Source organism: Ostrinia nubilalis, chromosome 24 (genome assembly GCF_963855985.1).
Source record: "Ostrinia nubilalis chromosome 24, ilOstNubi1.1, whole genome shotgun sequence".
NCBI classification, from domain to species: Eukaryota; Metazoa; Arthropoda; class Insecta; order Lepidoptera; family Crambidae; genus Ostrinia; species Ostrinia nubilalis.
This window is the reverse complement of record NC_087111.1, coordinates 11,247,489-11,273,554: the sequence shown is the minus strand read 5'-3', so window position 1 is coordinate 11,273,554 and position 26,066 is coordinate 11,247,489. Positions and strand designations below refer to the sequence as shown.

Genomic DNA, 26,066 nt, shown 5'->3' with positions numbered 1-26,066 from the left:
ACATCATTGCCATACAGCCACACTATCTTTCGCCATCGCACAAATGGCTCTCACAAAATTGGCTTTTAAAACAAAAGAAATTTCATTAAGGAACGTTGAGGTAACTTTTTTAATAAGGGAAACAGGAGACAAAACAATTAAAAACAACTCAAAATGCTGGAGTCTAAACTTAAACTTGAAGTCGGATTGAAGTCTCAAGATCGGGACGAGAGCCTGAAAATTGCACGATGAAGCAGAACTGAATGAATGTTTTGCGTTTTTGCTAATGAAATTTTTAAGAGTAGGTACTTACCTACATATTCTAAACAATATGTGTACCTACGCCAAGTACACAGAAACAAACATATTGTTTCAACAATCAGAGTTATTATTTAGCTCCAAAGTATTCCAAACTCAATATAATTTGTAATGTACTCTAGTACCTACTTATGTCATTAGTTTTTGTCAGCCAAATGACGTCCACTGCTGGAGAAAGGCCTCCCCGAAGGCGAGGATATCCACAATGATCGGTCATGCGCTGCCCGCATCCAGGTACCTACCGCATCCTTCACCAGATCGTCGGTCCACCTAGTGGGAGGCCTGCCCACACTTTTGTTTTGTAGGCAATTTAATGCTCCAAGTAGGCAATAGATAAATCTACGAAATAGCTAAAAAGTTTTTTTGATTTTCTCGCATCGTTTGTCTAAAAATGTTAACGGCGAATAACTTATTTGCATAAATATCCCTTATGCCACAAGAAGTCCCTGAATTTACTCCTTCCCTTAATATAATCGTGTACAAAATTGTTTTGGTACGCCTCAAACTTTAGTCAACTCTAACCAAATCCGCTGACAATAACGGCCCAACTCCTTGTTGTAATATTTATCTTTTATCTGCTCTCTTAAGGGACCAGATAATTAATTATTAACCTCCAACGAAATCGGGATTTACTCGAAATTTTATTAGTACAACTTTGGAGTTTAATTTCAAATTGAGTTGGGGGTAGGGTCGCCATGAGGATGCGGGAAAATGGGACATGCAGGAGACTGGTATTTTAAGACTGACTGCTGAGATAATGACACAATGGACATTTATTGTTCGAGGCTCACCGGTTAGCCCTATGGCGTCCACCGTGTGAAATTTAAATTGTTTATTGCATGTCACATTACTATTAATTTTAGTGGTGGTGGTGAAAATAGGACTGGTTATGTCATTGGATCTCTTGTGTTAATAAGGTGTCTATTTCCATTCTTGTTTTTGATTGATAAATAACAGCTGTAAGAAGAAAATATGGGCAATTTTGTTGGTGCAATTTATTTTAATTTTAATCTTGGTAGGGTCTTACTAGACTTTAGATATAAATTGAAGGCGGACTGTATTTCATAGGTGTAATGATTATAAAATATATCGCTAGTTCGCGCCTACGTGGGAGGGCCGCGTCTTACACCGGTGGGCGTCGGGCACGTACGGAGTGTGCCGGCGCCTCGCGCGGAGCCGATGATGGCCGATCGATCTCGATGAAGCCCGAGGACTCGAGAAGCGCCAACAATCTCTACTAGGTGAATAAGAGCTCTTGAAATATTTTTATTGAGTGTAAAAATCTTTCGTTCTTTTATTGAAATAGTAAGCATTTGAATCTCCAATCGTAATTTTTCAGATAGTTTCGTTTAATTTTCAGTCCTTTTTTGACCGTACATGTGGGCACCCTAGTCGGACTAAGACGGTGGTCGTTTTGCAGTTCCTAATTGGATAACTATTTTAAAACGGACAGAACGAAGCCGCGCTGTTGATAAACTGATTTGGTAACTTAAGATATACAAGCCGGGGTACTGGTTTTGCTCGAAATTGAATGAATTTGGACTTTTGTTATGTATTTTTCAGTAAATCATAACGGTAATAGTAATAGTTTCAACGCACGCAGGCTCATTTAAATCAGACGTTTTGAGCAGGTGCTTTTGTAAAACCGCTCGCGAAGGTCTGGTTGGGTATTGACGGTCAATCTGTAGATCCTGGCTAAACAGTGAGTTGCAGCGTTGGGATCGAGAGATTGAAAAAGTCCCGTTCCGTAATATGGTCAGTGAAATTGTCATTTTTATTACAACGCATCTTTGTCATACAATTTTTAATGTGTTCTTGTAAACGGATGATTAAGGTCCGGCTCAAATGTCTTCTTTGAAAGAGCCGTTAAATTACATACTTAAAACATTGCAACACGCCTTTTAATAAATTGTTTCCTTTGTCACCTTGTCACATTGACTATCTTTGGGCTTACTGACAGTAAAGGCCAACAATATTGAGTCAGTTAGTTAAGTCTAACCTTCACCTTTCTAGGATGCATTTTGTTAAACGAGACCTTTGATGCAGCCATCAAAGAGATTTGTTACTTAATTAAAGTGTCCGTGAAAAGTCAAGGCGTTGGTTTCAGGGTTAAGCTGTGCCCAGTTAATACTGAAAAAGACAAGTCAAGAGCACATCGGACTATAGATTGTTGTTGCAAATAGCACCTTTTGTCACTATAAGATGACTGATGTTTTTAGCATGGATGTGCTGTCGTCTGCACACTTGTTCACTAACCCAATTAACTACATCGTCAGATTTGAAGATTTAATTTCGCTTTTCGATTAGATTAAATTTAATCTCGCAGTTATTTTTGTATATTATTTAGATGGTTCTTGACGATATTTTTCTGATGGCCAATAAAATTAGGCCAATTATCCAGCGTAAAAATCAACGTTGAGTACATTACTCATCTTCGGTTTGCCGACGATATTATCGTGGTTATTTGATTTGAGCATTGATCATTGAGCTTCTCGACAGGTAGGCCTTTGGACGAATATGAACAAAACGAAGCTGTCCATGTTATGCTGTCTACACAGCAACCAACCAACCGCCGATTCGCGGTCATAACTTCATGAGTCGTCGACTTTGACGTGTTGTCAAAAGTCATAGAAAGTACAAATCGTCAACATGTTTCTTTTGAAATCAAACAAGCTTTGTGTGTAGAGAGTCCTTTATGCCCTAGGTACCCGTTGGGGTTCGATTCTTGATATTGTTAAAAGAATTCCTTTCCACAGAGAAATTGTTATAAGTAGCTAAGGAAGTGTCTGGTACAATTTGACGCGCGTTCCGTCTCGGCCGTCTGATTTATAGTCCTCGGTCTGATAACTGAACCCTTCCACGGGGCCCGTACGCATTTGGTTACCTTTGTACCGTGAAAAGTGTGATTGTCTTGTCTCGCTAAAAGCGTACCGTTTTAGGAAGCAGAAGTTTAGCTTTAAAGTTGATACGGTTCAAATTTACTGGAACCATCTTACTTTAACTGTGAAAAACGTCAAAAATCTGTCAAACTCTATACAAAAACACCGGTTATCCTTAAAGATACCGTTAAAATTAGGTGATGCAACTCAACCTTAGAGTAACTAGATGCACTCAACGCGTTTTCAGCTCATGAGAGCTACTTATCGCCTTTACCATTGGCGTCACTGAGAACAGTGGCTCCATATTCCGTAAACGAACAAGGTGGACAGACGACCTCATAAAGGAAGCGGGGAGGCTCTGGATGCAGGCCGTTACCAACCGGTCAATATGGAAATCATTAGGGGAGGCTCATGTTCAGAGTGGACGTCAGTGGTTGAAATTATGATGATGGTTTTAAAGTGCGTAGTAATTTAACAACATTTCGTATATAATCCAGATAGTCACAAATACATAAACAATGGTAGGACTTTTATGTATTAAAAGCAGCGCAATCTGTACGCTACTAAGGTGCGCGCGCTTGTAATTTGATAATCGCGTTACAGCTGAACCCTTGATGTATTATTGTCGCCGGCCAGAGACGCTGCCACGTCAAGTACCATCATTCACACCTTTTTTTTCACTACGAAGTCAGTGTAAAAGTGTTTAGTAGAATGGAATAGAAGTTTTGGCATCACTAGACTTCCCGCAGACTATATCGAAAACCTGCGATTAATCGGCCGACAGTTTGGTCGATCAGCTTCTAATTCGAGGAATCGCCCGATAGATATAGATTGGTCCTCATAAGATTCATAAAGCTGCGTTTGGGCTTAAATTGTGACAATTTTAATGGACTTTAAAGGGCTCCTGAATCACTTTGTCCTAAAATGCAGTTTGTGAGAATTAGAGCAAAAGGTAAAACAAGTGCTAAAGCTTTCAATTTTTTCGAGCACCATGATGGTTGTAAACTTCGGTGTAAATTACTTTTAACATATCATATTTCTTTTTAAAAACAAATAAATTATTAAATGAGTGAAACGAAATAGCCAGGATTTCAGACATAATAATTATTTTATTTTTTATTTGAATTATCTAACTCAATTTATAGCTTCATCTCTTCTCAATGTTTTAAATATCGTCTCGCAAGTATAGCCCGGCTCCTCGGCACCCTGCACTCAGTCAGAGGGTGCACGCGGTCGCTGCGAAGGTACGCCGGCTCGCTGGCCAGAGCTTCTAAAGCTTCGCGAGCTTGCTGCCGGTCGAACGGAGCTTCGTCAGTTTCAGACACGCGAGACAGCCAGCGAGCTTCGACGCAGCTGTAGATAAATGGCAATTTAACATTCAGCTACTAGGAGAGGTCCAAATGCAATGGCTAAAGTTTAAATAAGTAGATACGTATGCAATTTTGGAAAGTGTTTTGAAATAGGCAAGCAATTCATCGTCAACCGGTTTGGATACATACATAATATGCATTTTCTGTATCAGATACATAAATTACTTTAATACATTTAAATTAATGCAATGTGCCTGGTCCGTCTGCAAAGATCAACTCCAAGATCACTAATAATTCATTCTTCTTACTTTCTGTTTTGAAATAAAATGAATTTTATGTTGATGCTAATGTCATCGCATTAATTATAGTAGTATTGAGATACCAAAGGTACTCTAACAAGGCAAGGGCAACCTAAATGGGAGGATCAACTTACGAAGGACAAGGGTCGGCTGGCACGAGGACTGAGATCGGAGCTGCCTTCCAGAAGTGCGGGGGCTCAGCGTGGACTGTGTACTTCTTGAGCCGTGATGTGCTGGTCTTGTCGCTTTTCTTCTGGATGAAGCGCTCCTAAATAAATGAGCAAACAATTATCTAGCCCCAAACTAAGATAGTTTTTACGGCAAAAATCCTTATGAAGAGAGATGGTTTTTCCTGAGTATGCTCAGTTTTTCTCATCGTCAACCGGTTGAGTATAAAAAGGTGTCCTAAAAAGATCCTGCATATTTAAAAAATTGCCTAGGTTGATTTCAACTCAACAGAATTCCGTCCAGTTATAGCCACAACGACCAGCTATGTGCTACCCGCATTTAGAAGCTGCTCGCGATCTTCTCCAGATCATTGGGCAACCGAGCCTCTACGTTTTCCGGTCCGTGGTTGTCATTCGAGAACTGTTCAGCTCTACGAGTTACAAGTATGTGCCCCGCCCACTGGCACTTAAATTCTGAAATTCTGCTGGCTATGTCGGTTACTTTAGTTCTCCTGTAAGAACAAAATGCTAATGGAGGTTATTGGTCCAACTTACGTAGTAATATACAGTCTGGATATATTCCCTGATCTTCTCCGATATGAGGCAGAGAGTAAGGTTGAGCTGCTGCAGTGACGGCTGCTTGTCGCCCAGAAGCTTCTGGAATGGCTCCTGGGAGCAGTCCAGCATTCTAAAACAAACGGACAGAGTTACAGTTTCATTTGGATTTTTTGTTTGTTTATTCTTGCTTTAATGCTGCATAAATTGGTGCGAACTTAATGCTATAAAGCATCGTCTGCCAGGAAGCCATTACTTATTATTTTGGTGACTTTTAAATTGGTATTTTCGAACTTAACGCTACAGGGCATTCTCTGCCAGTTAACCTATAATTTTTATTTCTCTAGATCTACATCATAGTATTACCGTGTCTACACATTTACCTACCACGTCTCAGCATGTTCATTTTTAATTTGTTTCAGCTTCTTGCTCAAACATTTTTTGTTTTAATGTAATTTAGAATCCTTTATTTTCTGATATAACGGATATGTTAATTCCATGTAGATAATATAATGTTACTAATGATTCAACTGAAAATGGTTCGCTAAATTCCATAGGCTATTATCTCGTGGAAAATTCCCATTTCCATTGGTATTCTAGGTACTTCTTAGAAGTCAGCAATCATTCATTCTCTACAGAAATTGAGTCTCAGTTTCTTATTTCCTAAACTGGCAACTCCAGATGTATTCCACACGTCCAACTTTTATAACTATAAACAGAAATTGAATTGTAAGTTTGTTCTATATAACAAAACAGTTCTTTTCAGTCACGAAAAATACAGCGTTCTGTCACGTTTTAAATTAATTTTTAGAATTAATAAAACGAGCAAAATTAGTTTACAAAATTTATTAATCTAAGTTTAAAAATATTTGATTTTAAGGTACAGGTGGGTAGGTTGTAAAAAGATCGGTTCCACGTAACACTTGTGCCAGACTCCCCTGTGCGGCCTCCTGCGGTCCCCGTGGGACGCCGTGATGTCCACTTCTCTGTCCCCTCCGGAACGGTCCACAATAAGTCCTAGCTCAAACTGAGCCCGGCCGTAATTCCTGCATAAACATTGTTTTATATTAGCCTTCGTGTGGGGTAAGAGATTGTACTGCCACGAATCTTGATTAGGTGATTTCAAACAGGCGGAAGAATATAAGCCAAGCTAGGGAAGACGGCCAGCAAGTACTAGAAGAGGTCTAGGCATTTAATTTACTGGGATGTAGTGGCAGTTGTAGATAGCAGAAACGGTTACAGTTAACTGATGGCTAATAAGAAAATAATTAAGTAATTTCGCTTCAAGGAACATAATTTATACCAACCAATTTACCTACACAATTCGCTAAAATATTAATAAGCGTAAATCTATGCTATAAGGGCGATTACAACAACACTTAACTTCTACTATAAAAAGCATTAATTACTATTTAGGAACATACCCTATCTTAACAAATAATAAGAGATGCACAACTTACCCAGTTACGGGATGAAATGTAGGCTAGACACTTAAGTTTGATTAACTGTGAGGTTTCATTAAAGTTTTATTAAACTCGCACTATGAAAAAACGCCAACGAGATCGATTTATTAAGACGCGCGCCGCATCAAGCGGTACGCGGGTGCTCAAGTTCAAGTTTCAAGCGAGGCTGGCGAGTGTGGCAGTCTGTCTCTGGCCGAGACGCTGCGCCTGCGGCGCGCACTCCCCGCGCCCTTCGCCCCGAGCGTATTTACGTTCAAAAACTTATGATCCATTGAATCGTAAAATAAAAAAAATAACATTTTCAAATGTTACAGTACCCCTCTTCCAAGAAAAAGATTTTACCTGTCGTAAAATCTGAACCTACACCTATGTTATGAATTAGCAAGGATTATGCAAAGATTTACTTGTTTTGCATTTTAAGATCTTTTATGTGCCAAGCTCCTAAATTATGACCGGTCATAACATCCTCGAGAACATAAACTAATGGTGATTTTTTTTGCTTTATTCTACATTTAACGTACTTAGGTGCCAGCTTCTTAGCAAAACGTGCATCCTTGTCGCTCTGAAAGTAACATCGCTTCCAAACGATATCATCAACATTGAATTCAGCATGCTTTCGACGCAAGTTATAACGCTGAGTGTTTTTTAAATGTGCTTGCCAAAGTGCAACCTGTACTTTATCGAAAATATTTGCCAAATGTCCCAAGTTTTCTGCATATGGGTCGCGTGGAAGAAAAATTAGTTCGTTTGGGATATCATTTTCTATATAATGAGACCCACTCGTAACTAATTCACGACCATGGACGAGGAATGATGGAGTATAACCAGTCGTTTCATTAACTGAATTATTGATTGCGAATTGGATTTTTGGTAGATTAATGTCCCATGAGCGATGGTCATCTTGAACAAAAGTGGAAACTGCCGTTATAATGGTTTTGTTATACCTTTCAACGGTGTTCATTTGGGGAGTATATTTAGGCGTGAAGTGAACATTAGGTACAGCATATTTTTTAAATAAAGATTCCATTTCACGGCTCGTGAATTGCACGCCATTATCCAGGATAATGGTTTGAGGGATGCCGTGAACCAAGAAGACGTAATCTTCCAGATGTTTACTAACAAGATCAGCAGTAGCTCTGCGTAGCGGGAACATGAGGCAATATTTGGAAAAACAGCATGTCACTACAAATATACAACGTGTCCCAAAATTCAAGGATAAGCCGGCGCCGCAGGATGAACATAGTCATGACTACTTTAGGAAAAATAAGAAAAAAAATCTATCTCAATTATTTTTGAAGTTACACAATAAATTATGAAATTCGTCGAAAATTGACACCCCTTATGATATTTTACATTACCACGACTAAAATTTTTCAAATACTTCTGTTTTTTTGTTTGTATTGGCAACTTAAGTAGTGCTGCTGTCCACTCCAATTCTTAAAACCCCCAGAATCCTTGCAGTTTTTACACAGAAGTTAATCAAAATATGATATTTCCTTAAAATTTTGAACGATTTTTACTTTCACTCCACTTTGACTCGTCGTTTTGTAAAAAAACAGTATGAACACTGCTGCGGCAAGTTTTTTATAAAGTTGACGCAACTATCCAAGATTCCAAAATGGTATAATACTCTAAGAAAACTAGTCGCAAAAAAGATATGCGTACCATTTTTACAAGCACTTCGCTTGTTAGTAGTATGGGATAAATCATGCAACTAAATTTAAAACCAGTTCTCCTCAACCAATTGAGCTGAAATTTGGTATACTTATGTAAGTACGATGACAATGCAATATTATGGTATCATTGAGCTGGATGGAATCTGGAGGTGGCCATAGGAACTTCTAAATGAAACGGCGGAATTGCATCTAGTTTAGGTTCGTTAGATTTGTCTTTTCAAGCACTTTGGTGCTAGATGATGTCCAGGATCCTGATGATGAAGTCAAGAGGTGGCCAGGAGCTGGCCATAGGAACTCCTTAACGAAATAGTGGAAGCTTATCGAGTTTGGGGTCGTTGGATTTGTCTTCTCGGGCACTTGGGCCATGAGATTGAGAAACAACTAAAAAGTTTAAAATAAAGTTGTAATCGCGCATGGAATTTATTCCTCTTTTTTTCTGTTTGCGCTACAAACTTTCGAAATTATTTGAACCTTGCATACAATTATTTTTATCGTTAAATTCTTTCGTAAAATTTCGCATTAATGCTTGTTTTAAAAAATTTTTTTTTTTATTATAACTTTATTTTACACTTTTTAGTTGTTTCTCAATCTCATGGTCCAAGTGCTCGGGAAGTCAAATCCAACGAACCCAAACTCGATAATCATCCGCCATTTCGATTAGGAGTTCCTTTGGCCAGCTCCTGGCCACCTCTTGACTTCATCATCAGGACCCTGGACATCATCTAGCACTAAAGTGCTCGAAAAGATATCCAACGAACCCAAACTAGATGCAATTCCGCCGTTTCGTTTAGAAGTTCCTATGGCCACCTCCAGACTCCATCCAGCTCAATGATACCATAATATTGCATTGTCATCGTACTTACATAAGTATACCAAATTTCAGCTCAATTGTTTGAGGAGAACTGGTTTTAAATTTATTTGCATGATTTATCCCATACTACTAACAAGCGAAGTGCTTGTAAAAATGGTACGCATATCTTTTTTGCGACTAGTTTTCTTAGAGTATTATACCATTTTGGAATCTTGGATAGTTGCGTCAACTTTATAAAGAACTTGCCGCAGTAGTGTTCATACTGTTTTTTTACAAAACGACGAGTCAAAGTGGAGTGAAAGTAAAAATCGTTCAAAATTTTAAGGAAATATCATATTTTGATTAACTTTTGTGTAAAAACTGCAAGGATTCTGAGGGTTTTAAGAATTGGGGTGGACAGCAGCACTACTTAAATTGCCGATACAAACAAAAAAACAGATGTATTTGAAAAATTGTGGTCGTGGTAATGTAAAATATCATAAGGGGTGTCAATTTTCGACGAATTTCATAATTTATTGTGTAACTTAAAAAATAATTGAGATAGATTTTTTTTCTTATTTTTTTTAAAGTAGTCATGACTATGTCCACCCTGCGGCGCCGGTTTATCCTTGAATTTTGGGACACGTTGTATAACAGTGCTGTTTTCTTGAAGCCGGTAGGGGACCAACTAAATCTATAGATAGGGTTTGAAAAGGTCTACCACACTCTTTAGGTCTCCCCATCATACCTAAAGTACCCTGAGTTGAAAGCTTATAAGCTAGGCAAGTTTCACAGGAAGACACGTAACTGACAACATCGGGATACATCTTTGGCCAGTAGTAGCGAAGTAATAATCTTTTGTAGGTTTTGAAAATTCCGAAATGACCCGAAATGGGTTCCGAATGATTATCCCTTAAAACACCGAGGCGTTGCTCCTGTGGAACAACGAGCTTCCATTCAAACTCAGATGTAAGGGTATTTTTACTTTTCATAAAACGATATAAGGAACCATTCTCAACCCTATAATTAGGGTAACTAGTTGGTGAATCCTGACATCCTTGAAATATATTCTGGTACCAAGTGTCTTGAGTCACTGGACTAGATGATCCCGAAATCGCAGCAAGAGTAGGCAACCTAGAAAGACTATCAGGTATAACATTGTCCTTACCGCGGCGGTGTTTTATATTAAAGTTAAAGGCTGATAATCGGACACCCCATCGGGCCAATCTGCCGGTTGGGTTTGAAAGTGAGAGGAACCACTTAAGGGCCGAGTGGTCAGTGTAAACAGTGAACTGGTTTCCACTCTCCAAGTAACATCGCCAATGCTCCAGGGCCACCAGAACAGCAAGTGTTTCACGTTCTGTGACGCTGTAATTTCTCTCTGATCCAGTAAGAGATCTACTCATGTATGCGACTGGATGTTCGACTCCATCAATCGTCTGGGACAGCATAGCCCCGACACCAAAATTACTAGCATCAGTATGAACGTCAAAAGGGTAGCTAAAATTTGGACAAGCAAGAACAGGTGTAGCAACAAGAAGAGATTTAAGTTTCAAAAAAGCCTTGTCAGCTTCATCTGTCCAGAGAAAAGGCGGAGTACATTTTTTAGTGGAGGTCAACTTGTTCAATGGACCGGCAATTGTACTAAAGTTCGGGATAAACCGTCTATACCAAGAAGCTGTACCCAAAAACCGTTTGACCTCTTTTCGATTGCTGGGAGTCGGATAATTAAGTATAGCCTCTACTTTTTCTGGATCAGTACGCAGACCTTGAACGTCGACAATATAACCAAGATATCTTAGTTGGCTACGGAAGAATTGACATTTACTCAAGTTGACCGTTAAGTTAGCCATTTGTAATTTTTCAAGGACACGCTGGAGCAATGAAACGTGTTCGCTAAAGGTAGAGCTTATAATTATGACGTCATCTAAATATGCGAAGACCTTTAGTTCAAACTCTGGGCCAAAGAGAGTATCTACTAGGCGCTGTTGAGTGGCTGGAGCATTTGATAGACCAAACGCTGTGACTTTGAACTGCAGAGTTCCACGGCCCGGAACGTAGAATGCGGTCTTCTCTTTGTCCTCTTTTTGAATAGGTATTTGCCAGAAGGCTTTAGATAGGTCTATGCTGGACAGATACCTGGCATCTCTTAGGTTATCCAAAATTTCTGACACATAAGGGAGACAGTATGCATCCTTCTTAGTGACAGAATTAAGTTTTCTACTATCTAAGCAAAATCGCGGTTTGCCGTCTTTTTTGCTGACAACTAATACTGGTGATGACCAAGGACTTTCGCATGGCTCAACAACATCCAGGGACAGCATTTCGTCAACCTGTTCTGTAATTATTCTTTGTTTCTCTGGAGACATGCGATAATAACGTTGTCTGATCGGTACGGAATCACCGGTATCAATATTATGAAAAATAACATCAGTTCTACCAAGTCCTTTTTCCTCAAAAGAAATCGATTTAAAACTTTCTACTACGCTATCAGCAATAGCCCTTTCAGAGGCGCTGAGATGCTCATAGCTACAGAGAAGTACCTTTTCAGAATCAAGGGAAATGCTAAGCATTCCAGGATCATTAGAAAGATAATCGACATTATTTAAGTGCTTAGGTAGAATTTGAAATTGATTCCAAAAATCTATGCCCAGAATTAGAGTAGTGTCAACTTCTGGAATGACATGCACTTTTATGACATGAGTCTGGTTATGAAAAACAATTGGCAGAAGCAAATAACCCAAAGACTGAAGTCTTTGGCCACCAGCAGCATTGACAGATATTTTAAGGTCATTAAACAAGGAATAACCAAACTTTAATATAGATTTATAAGAATCTTGACCCAAAATACTGACTACTGAACCGGAATCAAGTAAGCCATAAATATTTAAGTCCTTGTTGTTCTCGATATTTATTTTTACGTAAGGACGCGGATCACTACTCGGTTTAGAAGTGAAAATTGAAGCAACATTATAAGATGAGAAAAAATTGTTAATTGTCAGCAACCATTTCTGCCAATCCGAGTTATCGAAGAAAGGGTGTGCTGTTTTGCTGCAATTTTCACTTATTCGTTTTTTTTATTCTGTTCGCTAGTAATGTTATATTTATTACAATTCGGACATTCTGTAGAACGAACATCCTTCTTGCCGCATTTAAAACAAAATATGACACGCTCGGCGGGGCATTCTTTCATACCATGAGAATCCGAGCGGCATCGGTAGCAAAACTTTGATTGTGAAATAGCAAATACATTATTTGAATTATTTTGAATTTTATTATTAGAGTAAGGTTTGAAATTATTATAATTTTTAGGTGGAAATTTATTAGGTGCACTATAAGCAAATTCAGGAGCCAATGACTTGGTAGATGATGCCACTGGTTCTTTAAAATTCTCAGAACGGGCTTTTACTTGTTCATAGTTCCGGCAAAGCGTCTGTAATTGGGAAATTGATGATACATGGGGACAATTTGCCAGTACATTTGAGTAACATGGGCGAATGTTGTGTAATATGATTTCAAGTTGATCCTTCTCAGTCATAGATGTGCTAAGTCGAGAGAACATTCCTTTAATTATAGCTAAATACACAATTATATTTTCTGTCTCTCCTTGAGTACGATTACGTATTTCAGTGATCATACGGTAATCATAATCAAATATGTCAAAATCTTGTCTTAGTCGAGAAACAAGATTATCCCAATCATTAACTTCATCTCTAATAGAACGTAACCAATGGAGAGCATCGCCTGTAAATAATTCATAAGCATAAGACATCAATTTTTCATCGGAAACATTTTTTGCTATGCGGAATTCTTCAATTTTTTGAATAAATGCTCTGACACAAGTTTTGCCATCAAATTTAAGTTTAGAAAAGTCCGATGAGAGACCACGATCACAATGGACAGTGACGTTCAAGTTATCGACACCCGAAGAAGTTTTATCTTTATCTGGGTTATGTTCAGCATCGCAAAATTCTTCTGGTTCGATAATCTTTGAGTAGACAGAATTGTATTCCTCAATAGTATTTTTTATTATTTTTAGTTTTGAAAATAGTTCGGATGTTGGCTCAGGCTGTTCCAGGCGCCGGAACCTGTGATGTACATGATTTAAGAGCGAGCGTGTGCGATCAATTAAATTTTCATCTAATGTTATAGACAAATTTTCTAAATTGGCCTTAACTTTAGTTAATGATTCTGCTATGCCCTTAATGTCATCGCTCAATTCCAGACATGAATCGGCGATGTCATTCGACGGATATAATTGTGTTAATTTACATACTTGTCGCCTCAATTCTATAACAGTGCCAGCCGGTACTTCTCCTCTAATTGTAACCTCATATTGCAATTCTGATTTTTGAAGGTGAAGAAATTTAATAGGATAAGCCATTTTGAGAAAGAAAAATTCTGGGTATGTTGTGCAAAGAAAACTAAAAAAAAATATACTGCAACTAAAATAAAAAAATCTACTGCAACTAAATAGACAGGAAAGCCAAAGCAGTTAAATCCGTTCTGTCACAACAATCAACTTTGATCTAGAACGATGCAGTAATCTAAAAAAATATATACTTAAGAAATAATAGTTTGATCAGAGGGAGAAACACAAAAATTCTTCAGGCTATGTAGGTGTAGCTTAATTTTTTTTTTAATTATCTATTAGTTATAGTAACTGTGATAAACGGTTAATACTGGCATTTTTTTTTATATAAACAAAATATTACCGCAATATAAAATAATAACTCTTGTTAAACTAAATTATTTATAAAATCTATATTAACACATAGCCTGAAAAATAATTACTATCATCGTTTTACAGTAACAACATGCACACAACCATCACCAGAAAAATTAACCAAAGTGCTATAGTGTAGAACCAATCTTTAAACCTTTACACGATAAGAGTGGGCGCCATTTGTCACGTTTTAAATTAATTTTTAGAATTAATAAAACGAGCAAAATTAGTTTACAAAATTTATTAATCTAAGTTTAAAAATATTTGATTTTAAGGTACAGGTGGGTAGGTTGTAAAAAGATCGGTTCCACGTAACACTTGTGCCAGACTCCCCTGTGCGGCCTCCTGCGGTCCCCGTGGGACGCCGTGATGTCCACTTCTCTGTCCCCTCCGGAACGGTCCACAATAAGTCCTAGCTCAAACTGAGCCCGGCCGTAATTCCTGCATAAACATTGTTTTATATTAGCCTTCGTGTGGGGTAAGAGATTGTACTGCCACGAATCTTGATTAGGTGATTTCAAACAGGCGGAAGAATATAAGCCAAGCTAGGGAAGACGGCCAGCAAGTACTAGAAGAGGTCTAGGCATTTAATTTACTGGGATGTAGTGGCAGTTGTAGATAGCAGAAACGGTTACAGTTAACTGATGGCTAATAAGAAAATAATTAAGTAATTTCGCTTCAAGGAACATAATTTATACCAACCAATTTACCTACACAATTCGCTAAAATATTAATAAGCGTAAATCTATGCTATAAGGGCGATTACAACAACACTTAACTTCTACTATAAAAAGCATTAATTACTATTTAGGAACATACCCTATCTTAACAAATAATAAGAGATGCACAACTTACCCAGTTACGGGATGAAATGTAGGCTAGACACTTAAGTTTGATTAACTGTGAGGTTTCATTAAAGTTTTATTAAACTCGCACTATGAAAAAACGCCAACGAGATCGATTTATTAAGACGCGCGCCGCATCAAGCGGTACGCGGGTGCTCAAGTTCAAGTTTCAAGCGAGGCTGGCGAGTGTGGCAGTCTGTCTCTGGCCGAGACGCTGCGCCTGCGGCGCGCACTCCCCGCGCCCTTCGCCCCGAGCGTATTTACGTTCAAAAACTTATGATCCATTGAATCGTAAAATAAAAAAAATAACATTTTCAAATGTTACAGTTCCTTTCATCCAATCTGCCCCAAGTCTCGAATAAAACCATAAGAGAGATACACATAGTAGGACCCCATTTATCAGAAAAGAAATAGTAGTGTCGTCTCTCGTAAAATTAAATCATCATCATCAAATATTATGGGATTCATAGCAGGATTCATCTGATTTTCACCTGATTTCCAATTTAACTGACTCAAAAGAATGCTTGGTCTACACTCCCCAACCTGGCTAGACGGGTTGGGAAGGCCTGATGTTAACATTTTACTTCCTTAATCACCTCCTACGACATCCACGGGAAGAGTAGAGATGATCCTTTCTACTCTAAACAAATCAAATCAAATTATCTAGACAATTTTATGCAGCTTACTATTTTATTTATTTTACCAATGGTCCGTGACCCTCACTCGGCATGGGGCACACTGAAAACCAGCGCCGTGGCCTTCGTCACCGTGGGCCACGGCATATGCTGAGTGGGGTCCCGTTGCAGTGGGCATCTTGTTGGTAAATGGGTGGCACTGCTCAGTTTACTCTTGTTTTTATTTTTTCTTCTTTTATTATTATGTGCCACTGTCATGTCTATGTAATTGCCTGTATTTGTGTGATGTCCATTGTAATAAATGTATCTTTCTTTCTATCTTTCTTTCTTTCAAATCATTTATTCACCTACTTAGGTCCTTTTCAGGGCGCTTGTACACGTTCCAATTATAGCTTGCTCTACCACCACTTCGGGACAACATATGGGCTGGTGCTGAGAAGAAGTGGTGGAAGAAACTCGATCGATCAGGTCACTACAGAAAGTACATAGTTTGAAGAGATACATTCACTTTGCGCCTACTATGTACACTCCAATTATAATAAAACTGTTTTACAATACCTAAGAACCGAAAAACTTCATCGTAGTTCAATACAATAAGTTGGAACTTACTCCCCGAACAGTTTAAACGAACAAGAATTTTATAATTACCCCGCTCGAATAGCTGAGCTCGCGGTTGGATAGGGTAAGGCTGCGGGTTCACTTCTAGCGAGATTATGTAATTAAAAAAAAAGTCAAAGTCTTTATATTCTTTTTCAGAGCGCGTATACACGTCCCAAATACATATAACTTGCCCTTCCACCACTTCGGGACAACATATGGGCGGGTGCTGAGAAGAAGTGGTGGAAGAAATTCAGACACCTTTGTCAGCCTAAAAGTACTATAAACGTTTGTATTGCATACTTTATTAGGACTACCTGCTACAGTTTTTGGCTTGAAGTGCCAACTGACCGAGACAGCATCTAGCACCATCAAGATACGCACTAATTTAGAGAGACCTTTTTCTGATTATTCAGGGATTAATTCTACGCAATCAATATAAGAAGCAAAGCCAGTCTTTGAGTCATCTAGCTTTATTCTTCTTTATTGTTGATCTTTTTATAGAAATGACATTCGTAAATCGCTGCCTGTAACACCACGGTGGTTACTTGAAGCAACAATATAAAACAAAAGTGCAATTGAGTTTCTTCTCCCCCACTGATCACGCGTGCTACGTGCCGCGAGTTATTTTACAATTTAATTAATTAATCTTGCAAGTGGGATCCTTTCTAAAGTGCAGGATTATGGAGGAAATTAGTTATGACGGTAAATTAAAAGTGCGGTATCCTTTGTGCTTCAGCTGAATAATTAGTACTTTTTTTAGCTTGCTTGAGGGTGCTTGGATATTCAAAGCTGTCTTAGGCTTTGTTTGTGGCCATGGCAAAGCAAATTAAATAAAAGTAATATTTACTTAGGTTTATAAATTTTAGAAATTTGTGTGTTTTTAATAGACTGGCTTACAAACCAGTAAAGACAAACATTCTATGGCACATTAAATGGCACAGTGACAAAAGTGGCTTGAGTTTTGTCCGGGACTTTTCGATGTGTTATCCCAAAGTGCTGGTAGGGCAAATTATATTTGGGTATTTACCCTGAAAACGGCCTACCAATAAATAATTTGAATTTGAATAAACCAGTTTGCATCAGAGGACAGTTGTCTTCAGTTGCAAAGTGAAATAATGTCGCGATTTTTTTTTGTTGAACGTTAACGCAAAATACACAATGGTGGCTGAGTTTCTTGTGTTGCTTCTTCTCAGCACTGGACTACCTACATTATTGTCCTGAAGTAGTGGTAGAGTTAAAGGTAAATACTATATTGGGACGTGTAAAAGCGCTCTATAAAAGCCAACTTACTGATAGAAATGAATTTTATTTTATTTATGAATAGGTACGTGCCGCGAGCACAACTCGCTACTTTTCTTCTGTTTCTGTTGTGTTGTGAGCGATGTTGTTGTTAACTTCGTTGAAAGGGATATCTTTTAAAACGTTAGTAGTGTTTTACCACGTCAATTGATTGGTGAGATAAAAGATAAGCTAGTGCAAGTGTAGTGCTTACTTGAGGAAAATTTTGCGCTGTTATTTTGTGTCTTATAGTGTTTATTAGAAATGAATTTGCTTACGTTAAATGGTGAAACTATTAGCAAATGGTGAAACTAATAATTAATAATCATAATATCTTTATTGCTTCATGTGGTACAAACAAGTTATTAAAAATTATAGATTAAAGATTATGCTAGTAAAGCCGTGTTGCATAAGCTAGTTTGGATGATATTTGACTCGAGTCATTTTATGTTACTTACACTACAACTTCAAAGATATTTCTCACGGATTAACGGTAAAAAACAATAAAAAAATCTATTGCAATCGTGTAGGAGAAAAAGTTTAAGTGTAAAAAATTAAAAGGAGCCCAGGCCAGTGGTGCCGAAAGATATCTTGAAGTATTTTGAATATCATGCTAGTTAGGGGAGAGTTCGGTATATTGTATCGCCGGGTAAATTGTACCACCCTCATATTTCGTAAAGTATTTATTGAATGTCTGTAATTGCAACACTCAGCGATACACAACTAAATTCAATTAATATCGGCCATGTGGTTTTTGCCGTGACAACGAACACGTGTGTTTTATTATGAAAAGTATTTTTTCATTGTTTTCAAGTAACTTTTGACAATGCATGTTTAGTTTGTAATTTTGTTAAATTTAATCACAGGGTGTTTCTAATATATTATTTAGAAGCGTAAATTAGTGGGGATTACAATTATTGAAAACATTTTTCGGTATTTAAAAGCTATATTTTTTAACGATTTTTTAAAAGCACTATCACCTAGTCGGCTTAATTGTACCACATCAAGTTGTATGGAACTTTACCAAAGGATTTTGTTTTTTTTTTTAGTAAATCATATTTTGAAGTTATAATAGCGTAGTTATGTTTGACTAACAATAAATGAAAGCAAAAGACTGGCAAAGTAGATTAGGTACAAGTGTGCGTTACGATAATTGGAATTACAAAACTTTTACTCAAAATCGTGATATCGTGTAAAACAATATTGTCTATGTTATTAACTGCTGTTCCTTTTCGTTACCTAATTTGTTAAGAATGTATCGTATAATATTTTGGCAAAGTTTTTTTATAGGCTTGAAATTTATTGAAATCCAATTTAGTAACCCTGTGGTACAAATTATCGAACCGGTTGGGTAAATTGGACCGATGCTCTGAACTCGTATTTTGTTGATTTGTGCTAAATATACAACAATTGTGTTGATTAATACCTATGAAATAGTAAGTTGAATAATTTCTCTTTAATTATATACCATGAACATTAGCAAAAACAAAAGGAAACTATGTGTAAAATGGGATTGAAAAAAAACTGGTCCAAATTACCGGACTCTCCCTTATAATTAACATTTCTGTGTCTCATAAAACCGTTATATAATCTCATCAATCTAATGTTTGACAGAATCAATCTGATATCAATAAATCGAATTACTGTTATCGGGTAATTATTCAAATCGCTAATCAAATCGGACAACTCACAGCTTGTCCCACCAAATTAGGGTGCATGTACCAATTACGGACAGTGCACCAGTTTTGGGCACCAGCCGCTGTCATTAACCCTGCGGTGGTCGTGTAAGGTTATTTAGACGTGTTTATGATTTTTCTAAAAATAACAGTCTAACTCTAACCAATGGTCTGGTCTGGTAGAGCCCGTTCTAGTCTCCTTTAGAACGGATACTATAGGTCCAAAACACTTTCTGGCCTTAGAAACTGAATTAATTTAAAATCAACTGTAAATTAAAATTTTTGGTTGTTTTGTATGTAATTGCCAAAAGTTAGTCAAACCGTACAAAGTATACGGGAGAGTCTCGTTTTAACAGTTTTTAAAAGTACGTAATTGATTGGCGGTGTCAAATATCCAAACTTTCCTTCTACTTAGTTTAATATCACAGTCAAAAACTTATGACAATGAATTTCTAACGCCTCCGTTTCCAGTCGACTTAATCAAGTCTCTAATAAGGTCTCCAAGACCCGCGAACTAACGATATATTCCAGCATAACTAATGAAGGGTTAAAATCAAAATGGCGTTACGCGCGTCAATCTCCCGCGGTCCATCTGATGGCGACAACCATTAATTATTCTGTTTATATTCTGTGTATCTATGGTACATGTAGGGCTGCCAGACGTTTGTTAGCAAATTAGATTTTGATCTTTTTCTAAAACCACCAATTTATTTTTTCCGGCAAATGATGTCAATTGGACAAAGGCTTCCTCTAAGGATTTCCACAACGACCGATCCTACACTGCCTGCATCCAGGTACTTCCCGCGACCTTCACCTGATCGTCGGTCCACCTAATGGGAGCCCTGCCCACACTTCGTCATCTGCCCCGTGTCCTCACTCGAGGCTTTTGTTCAGTAGTTGACGTCATTTGGCTGAAACGAACTAAATCTACTTTATCATATTCGATGCTAGAGGAAATGTGGAATAAAATAGAAGACTCCCTATAAAACACAGTTATTAGGTATACTTTTACCTACCTATAATTTCTGTAAACTGGGCATGTGCCAACCCTGGATATATGACACGATAATGAGCTTTCCGGAACAAAAGTACGGATATGATATTAAAATTACACTATTGTTTGGCAGATAACGTTTGATTGAAAACAGAGTAAATACAAATGAGTAAGTCATCTTCATAGAAACGCACCGAGCGCGGTTGAAAATTCGGGGCAAACACCAACCACGACTGGCTCCCCGCTAAATTTTGTCAGTGTGTGCGTGCGCGCCGCATACGTGTTGGCGCGCTCACATACAAACCGCGCCCGTGCGTTTCTATGAAGATGACCTACTCATTTGTATTTACTCTGTTGAAAATGCTATTCCAACGTAACAAGCGGAAAAGCAAGCCATATTTAAAACCAATTAAAATATTATAATCATCAACTCATTTACATGCATTTATAATGATTTTGCCGTTGATTGATTTTAAATCGGCTTTTGTTGAAAAATGTATTTCAAACAATTATAATATTGTTATGTTATGTAGTATGAGTAAAATTATCAAATGTTATCTCTGTAATACAGAAAGATGTAGTTCGGAACTGAAAAAAACGCATCTTCGATTTTAGTGAGGATTTAAGAGCTAATATTCTAGCGTTTTAAATATGTATTATTTTTATTACGAAAACATAGACAATTTAAAAAGAATAATGGATTCGCCGAAATTCTTGTGCTATAAAATAGTCTAAGCAATTGATTTTATTTACTAACTAACATCAAACGAAGACACAACGCTGCTTTCGTGAACAATAAGGCTGAGTTGCACCACCTAACTTTAACGGTAACTATTACGATAACCGGTGTTTTTTGTATGGAGTATGACAGATTTTTGACATTTGTCACAGTTAAAGTAAGATGGTGCAACCCACCCTAAAACTATATACAGTCGTGGTCAACTAATTAGGGACAGATAGAATACTAAGCAATACTAAGTGTTCATATCCTATTATTGTGAGCTTCATTCAATATTACTGGCTGTTACTTTGTAAACATATTGACTATCAAGTACTCTATTTAACAGAATACAATAACAACAAAAAAACTTACTAACTTAATAAAAAATCTTAATCAAATCACATGAATCGGTAATTATGGTACGGACGGTCTGGCCACCTAATTAGGGACGCTTAAGTTTTTCCTTCTAAATTAAAAAAAATAAAAAGTAATAACTATTATTCTGTTCATTTGTAATTTCGGCGTCAATTTGAAAAGCGATATTCTTATCTTGCGAGTTAAAAACTCATCAAATTATTAAAGGTAATGGGCTGAAAGAAAAGCAACAATGCACTAAGTTATAATCAATCTTTATCAGTGTGGATGGCCATACCGGTAAATTGCAGATCATCTGAAATGTTCCAAAAACATGAATCTACGATGCAGTGGCTTATTTCAAAATCATGAAACCACAGAAAGTATGCCTAGAAGGAAGAGGCCAATAAAAACAACTCCACAACTTGATCGCAGAATGGTCACTCTCGCAAAGAGAGACCCCTTTAAGGGTTTCGTTCTGATCAAGAGCGAGATTTTTGGACCAGAACCGACTACTGGAGTATCTGCGAGGACCGTCAGAAGGCGACTGGTGGAGGCAAAGCTTGTAGGAAGAGTTCCTCGAAAAGTTCCACTACTGAACATGGAACACAAAGATGCAAGATTGGCGTTTGCAAGAAAGTATGGACACTAGGCTTTTGCTCAATGGATAAATGTGCTGTTTTCTGATGAGATCAAGATAAATCTTATTTTATCCGATGACAGACAATACGTGGGACGACCTGTAAAGTCCGAAATGATACCAAAGTAAACGAAGAAGCAGGTGAAACATACAGGCGGCAATATAAAAATCTGGGGCTGTTTTTCTGGACTTAGAGTTTAACCTATAAAAAGACCTGAAGTTAAACTTGAGCAATTCCAATACAAATAAATATTGGAGAAAACGATGCTATCGTATGCTGAAGAAGTCTTACCAGTCTCATGAACATTTCAACACGTTAACGACCCAAACCATACCGCGTACTCTGTTTAATCGTTCCTAGCGCAACAGTCAGTGACGGTACTAGATTGGCCCGAAAACAACTCAGACTTAAGGGGCTATAGAGCTTATGGTATGAAACGAAGGAAAAAGTTGCAGCTCAACGTACTGGCACTAAAAATCAGCTTTTCGTGGCATTTAATGGTGTTTGGAATAATATTTCTCTAGAAACCTGTAATGATTTGATTGCATCCATGCCGCGATGATGTCAAATGGTTATAACCAACAAAACCAACCATATTGGTTATAAAAATACGTTTGATGATTTTGTTTTGTATTCTATATTTATTAATGAAAACTTTTTATGTAATAAACACTTAAATAATTTCCAATTTATTTACATTTACAGTGAAAGTGTTACGTGTCCCTAATTAGTTGTCCATCCCTAGGTCAATAAATGTGTAGGTGGCAATGATTTATTTATTTTAAAAATATTGATCGGAACTAGCTAGTTTCTTTTCTGGCCTTTAAATAAATTTAGAATACTAGCCAAATTACTTGTTATTAATAGGCACAAGCTACAAAGCCTCGTGAAGATTTTTTTTTTGGACTGCAGAGACGGTCTTGTGTTTTAGTCATATAACGTCCCTAATTAGTTGACCACGACTGTATTTCTACAACTTACCTGAAAATGTCGTGTATTTTATCCATATTCTCGTTCAGCAATTGCTCTCGTTCTGCCAGCTTACTTCTCAATCCATCTGTCACCTTCTTCTTCGCTTCGAACTCTTCGCGCAACTGCATCAGCTTTTGTTGTCTCTTTCTATCCGACATTTCGTTCCAGTCTCTTCTGTCCTCTACGAAATATTATTAAAATTTAATGTAAAGAAAAGGGCTCGCTTACTATTGGCCTCATAAGAAGGCTCAAAGTCACCCAAAGGGCAATGAAGCGTGCTATGCTCGGAGTTTCCTTGCGTGATTGAATCAGAAATGAGGAGATCCGCAGGAAAACCATTGGTTTTGGTGCTCGTCTGTATTAAAGAAAAAGACGAAAGGATCGACATAAGGATTGTGTTTAACTAGAACATACCCACGTTTCTTCGCACTTCTCTCAGGCTTCTATCCAGCACCACGTTCTCAGCACAGAAGTCCGTCAGGAGCTTGTACTTCGAGAAGTTTTGGTGTTCCACCAGCTCGAAGGATTCGATTATTTTGTCCACGTCGGATTCTTGGGTGTAATCCTAGAAATTTCGCAGTATTGTCTGACGTTTACTTTATGGCAAACAATCATTTATTCAGAACAACAAACTAAATTTGTACAGGTAATTTACAAACTTAAAAACTATACTATAAACAAAAAAAAAATACAATATTTACAAAAAAGGAAAATAAAAGTTAAATAAAAAAAGTATCCCTATCCCCAGATCTGTCGGTGAGGTTAGCGGTGCCCAAAAGGCTGGCAGCGTTTCCGCGTTGGATCGCTAGGCTTAAACGCTGGCCAAGGTAGTACCCGGCCTTCTGGTCACCGGTAACCTCGCAGTATTAGACACCGTGATTAGAACCATAAGGACACCAATGGTGTATGAGATTTTAAACTTTCGCGTTCCATTTCGACCGCGAGCCGTAAGTCAAGCCGTGAGTACATAATGTAACTCATTAATAAATGTCACCAAAGGTAACGTATAGTATGGGACATCAAATTCGATTTATAGTGGCAAAAGAAACAAGCAAATTATCTTCTCAGTGTAAGTCTCCATCATGTCCCGAAGAAGTGGTATTGCGAGCTATATGTATTTGATGTGTAACTGAATAATTTGAAGTCAAAAGTCCCACTGGCTACATACAGTACAAAAATAATACGGTTATCATTCCATAACATACGAATTGAGGGCTTTACTCTGGGATTAAAAGCTTTAGGCAAAGTTATGGTACGTATTATATTGGTGCTTAAAAGTACTAACATGAATTTCATCGAGTATTTTGACGTGATCCTCGAATTGTTTCCTCAAGTCTTCCTCCTCTTTCCTCTTTCTGTCCTCTTCCCTCTGTTCCTCCTTCTTGTTGATCCTCATGACTCCTTTTCTTGCTAGAAAGTGGTACAGCTTCATCTCGTGGTCGAAGGCCTTTTGTAGATCTCTCATTTCCTATAAAAAATCAAATTAAATAACTTGCATTTAGAGTGGTCTACTGATCATCATAATCATTTCAGCCACAGGACGTCCACTGCTGAATATAGGCCCCAATGATTTCCAGAGTGGCCGGTTGACAGCGGCCTGCGTCCAGTGTCTTCCTGCTACCTTTATAAGATCGCCTTGGCTTGGCTCTACGGGATGATGAATGGGGGACTTGTCCCCAAGTATGGTATATTAGAGAGTGAGTGATATTATTTGATAGAAATATTGATGTTTGTCTAACAGTGGACGTCTTTTGGTTGATACGAACGAACGAATCGACCGACAGCGTTTTGCAGAATAGACCCCTACTGACGTGTGAACATTTGTCAGTGTAACCATTAATAATTTTTATCCTGAAGGCAAACTTGCGGCACATGAAGCTAAACAATATGGCATCTTAACTAGTTGAAATAAAGGCTATTCTGCTACAAAAATGCAAAGCCTGATGAGCTGCCAAATGTACGTGCGCTGCGTCCATTATTCACGGACACAATTAGCGTAAATGTTTAATCAAATTATACTTTTTCATGCTATGTTAAATTCATTTACCACTAATTTGATGGCAGTTGATAAAATTATGAATAATTTACGTCGGTGGTTACAGATTATTTATTGTGGATTGTAAGGATTAAATTAATAATTCAGTTTTACTCGTATTTGAAGAAGCACATATTGAATCTGATTCACATAAAAGTATTTGTGTATTTTTGTAATGGACAGTTTTTTGTGCGCAAGTAAGTCTAGGCTGTCTGCACTATGCAGCATCGCGACTTCATGTCATGCCTTTGGACGCGATATCGGAATCACGGATTTTAACAACTGCTGACGCTGCTTCGAGTTTCCGAAAAGCGACTCAATCGCCGCGTTTGGGGTTTTTAAGTGTGCGGTGTGGAATGTGTGATCACTGCGTTCAGCTTCCAAAAAGCTAATTTGCCGATCGCTGTTTAAAGTAGCATGTGTGCTGTGACTCTAAACCCTAACCCTAGACAGTGAGGATAAATGTGTCTGTGATTTTTTATGATTGTCATCTTAATTTTTACCCACATTTTCACAAATAAATTGATTTAATTTAATAGCTACGTCCTGTAGCACCGGACGGGCAGCAGCGTCTGCGTGCGAAATCAAGTAAAAAACTGCGATCGCCAACCCGCCTGCCAAGCGTGGCGATTAGGGCAAAACCCTCCAAATGGTGGCACAAACAAAAAAACGGCCCCTAGTCCCCGGCGGCCCCACTATCCTGGACCACGGTAGCGGTCACGGTAACGGTGGGGCAAGGGGTGCGAAGAATCCCCGGGGGATGCCAAGCTACCAACACCGACGACCTCTGGCCCTGGCAACCTATAACGCTCGCACACTGCGTACAGACGTGAAGCTAATGGAACTCGAGGAAGAATTGAGCAGGTTACGGTGGGATATCGTAGGATTATGTGAAGTCCGAAGAGAGGGAGAGGACACCATAATTCTCAAATCCGGAAACCTGCTCTATAACCGGGAGGGCGACCAGCAGTCCCAGGGTGGTGTCGGGTTTATCGTCCACAAGTCCCTTGTCAACAACGTGGTCCAGATCGAGAGTGTTTCGGCGAGGGTAGCGTACCTGATACTCAGAATCACCAAACGGTATTCGCTGAAGGTCATACAGGTATACGCACCGACCACGGAACACCCCGACGACGAAGTGGAGACTATGTAT

The 26,066-nt window shown here is 38.1% G+C and overlaps 1 protein-coding gene across 1 annotated transcript in view; it reads right to left on the bottom strand.

Moving 5' to 3' along the window:
* Positions 1–4,333: 4,333 nt before the first annotated feature.
* LOC135083671 (trichohyalin) overlaps positions 4,334–26,066 on the bottom strand; it is a 34,591-nt gene continuing 12,858 nt past the window's right edge. The window contains exons 7-12 of the mRNA XM_063978380.1: positions 24,164–24,346; positions 23,293–23,443; positions 22,888–23,059; positions 5,508–5,640; positions 4,920–5,053; positions 4,334–4,529 (exon numbers count right to left, since the gene is read on the bottom strand). Coding sequence (XP_063834450.1) covers positions 4,334–4,529; positions 4,920–5,053; positions 5,508–5,640; positions 22,888–23,059; positions 23,293–23,443; positions 24,164–24,346 — 969 coding nt within the window. The remainder of the gene's footprint in view (positions 4,530–4,919; positions 5,054–5,507; positions 5,641–22,887; positions 23,060–23,292; positions 23,444–24,163; positions 24,347–26,066) is intronic.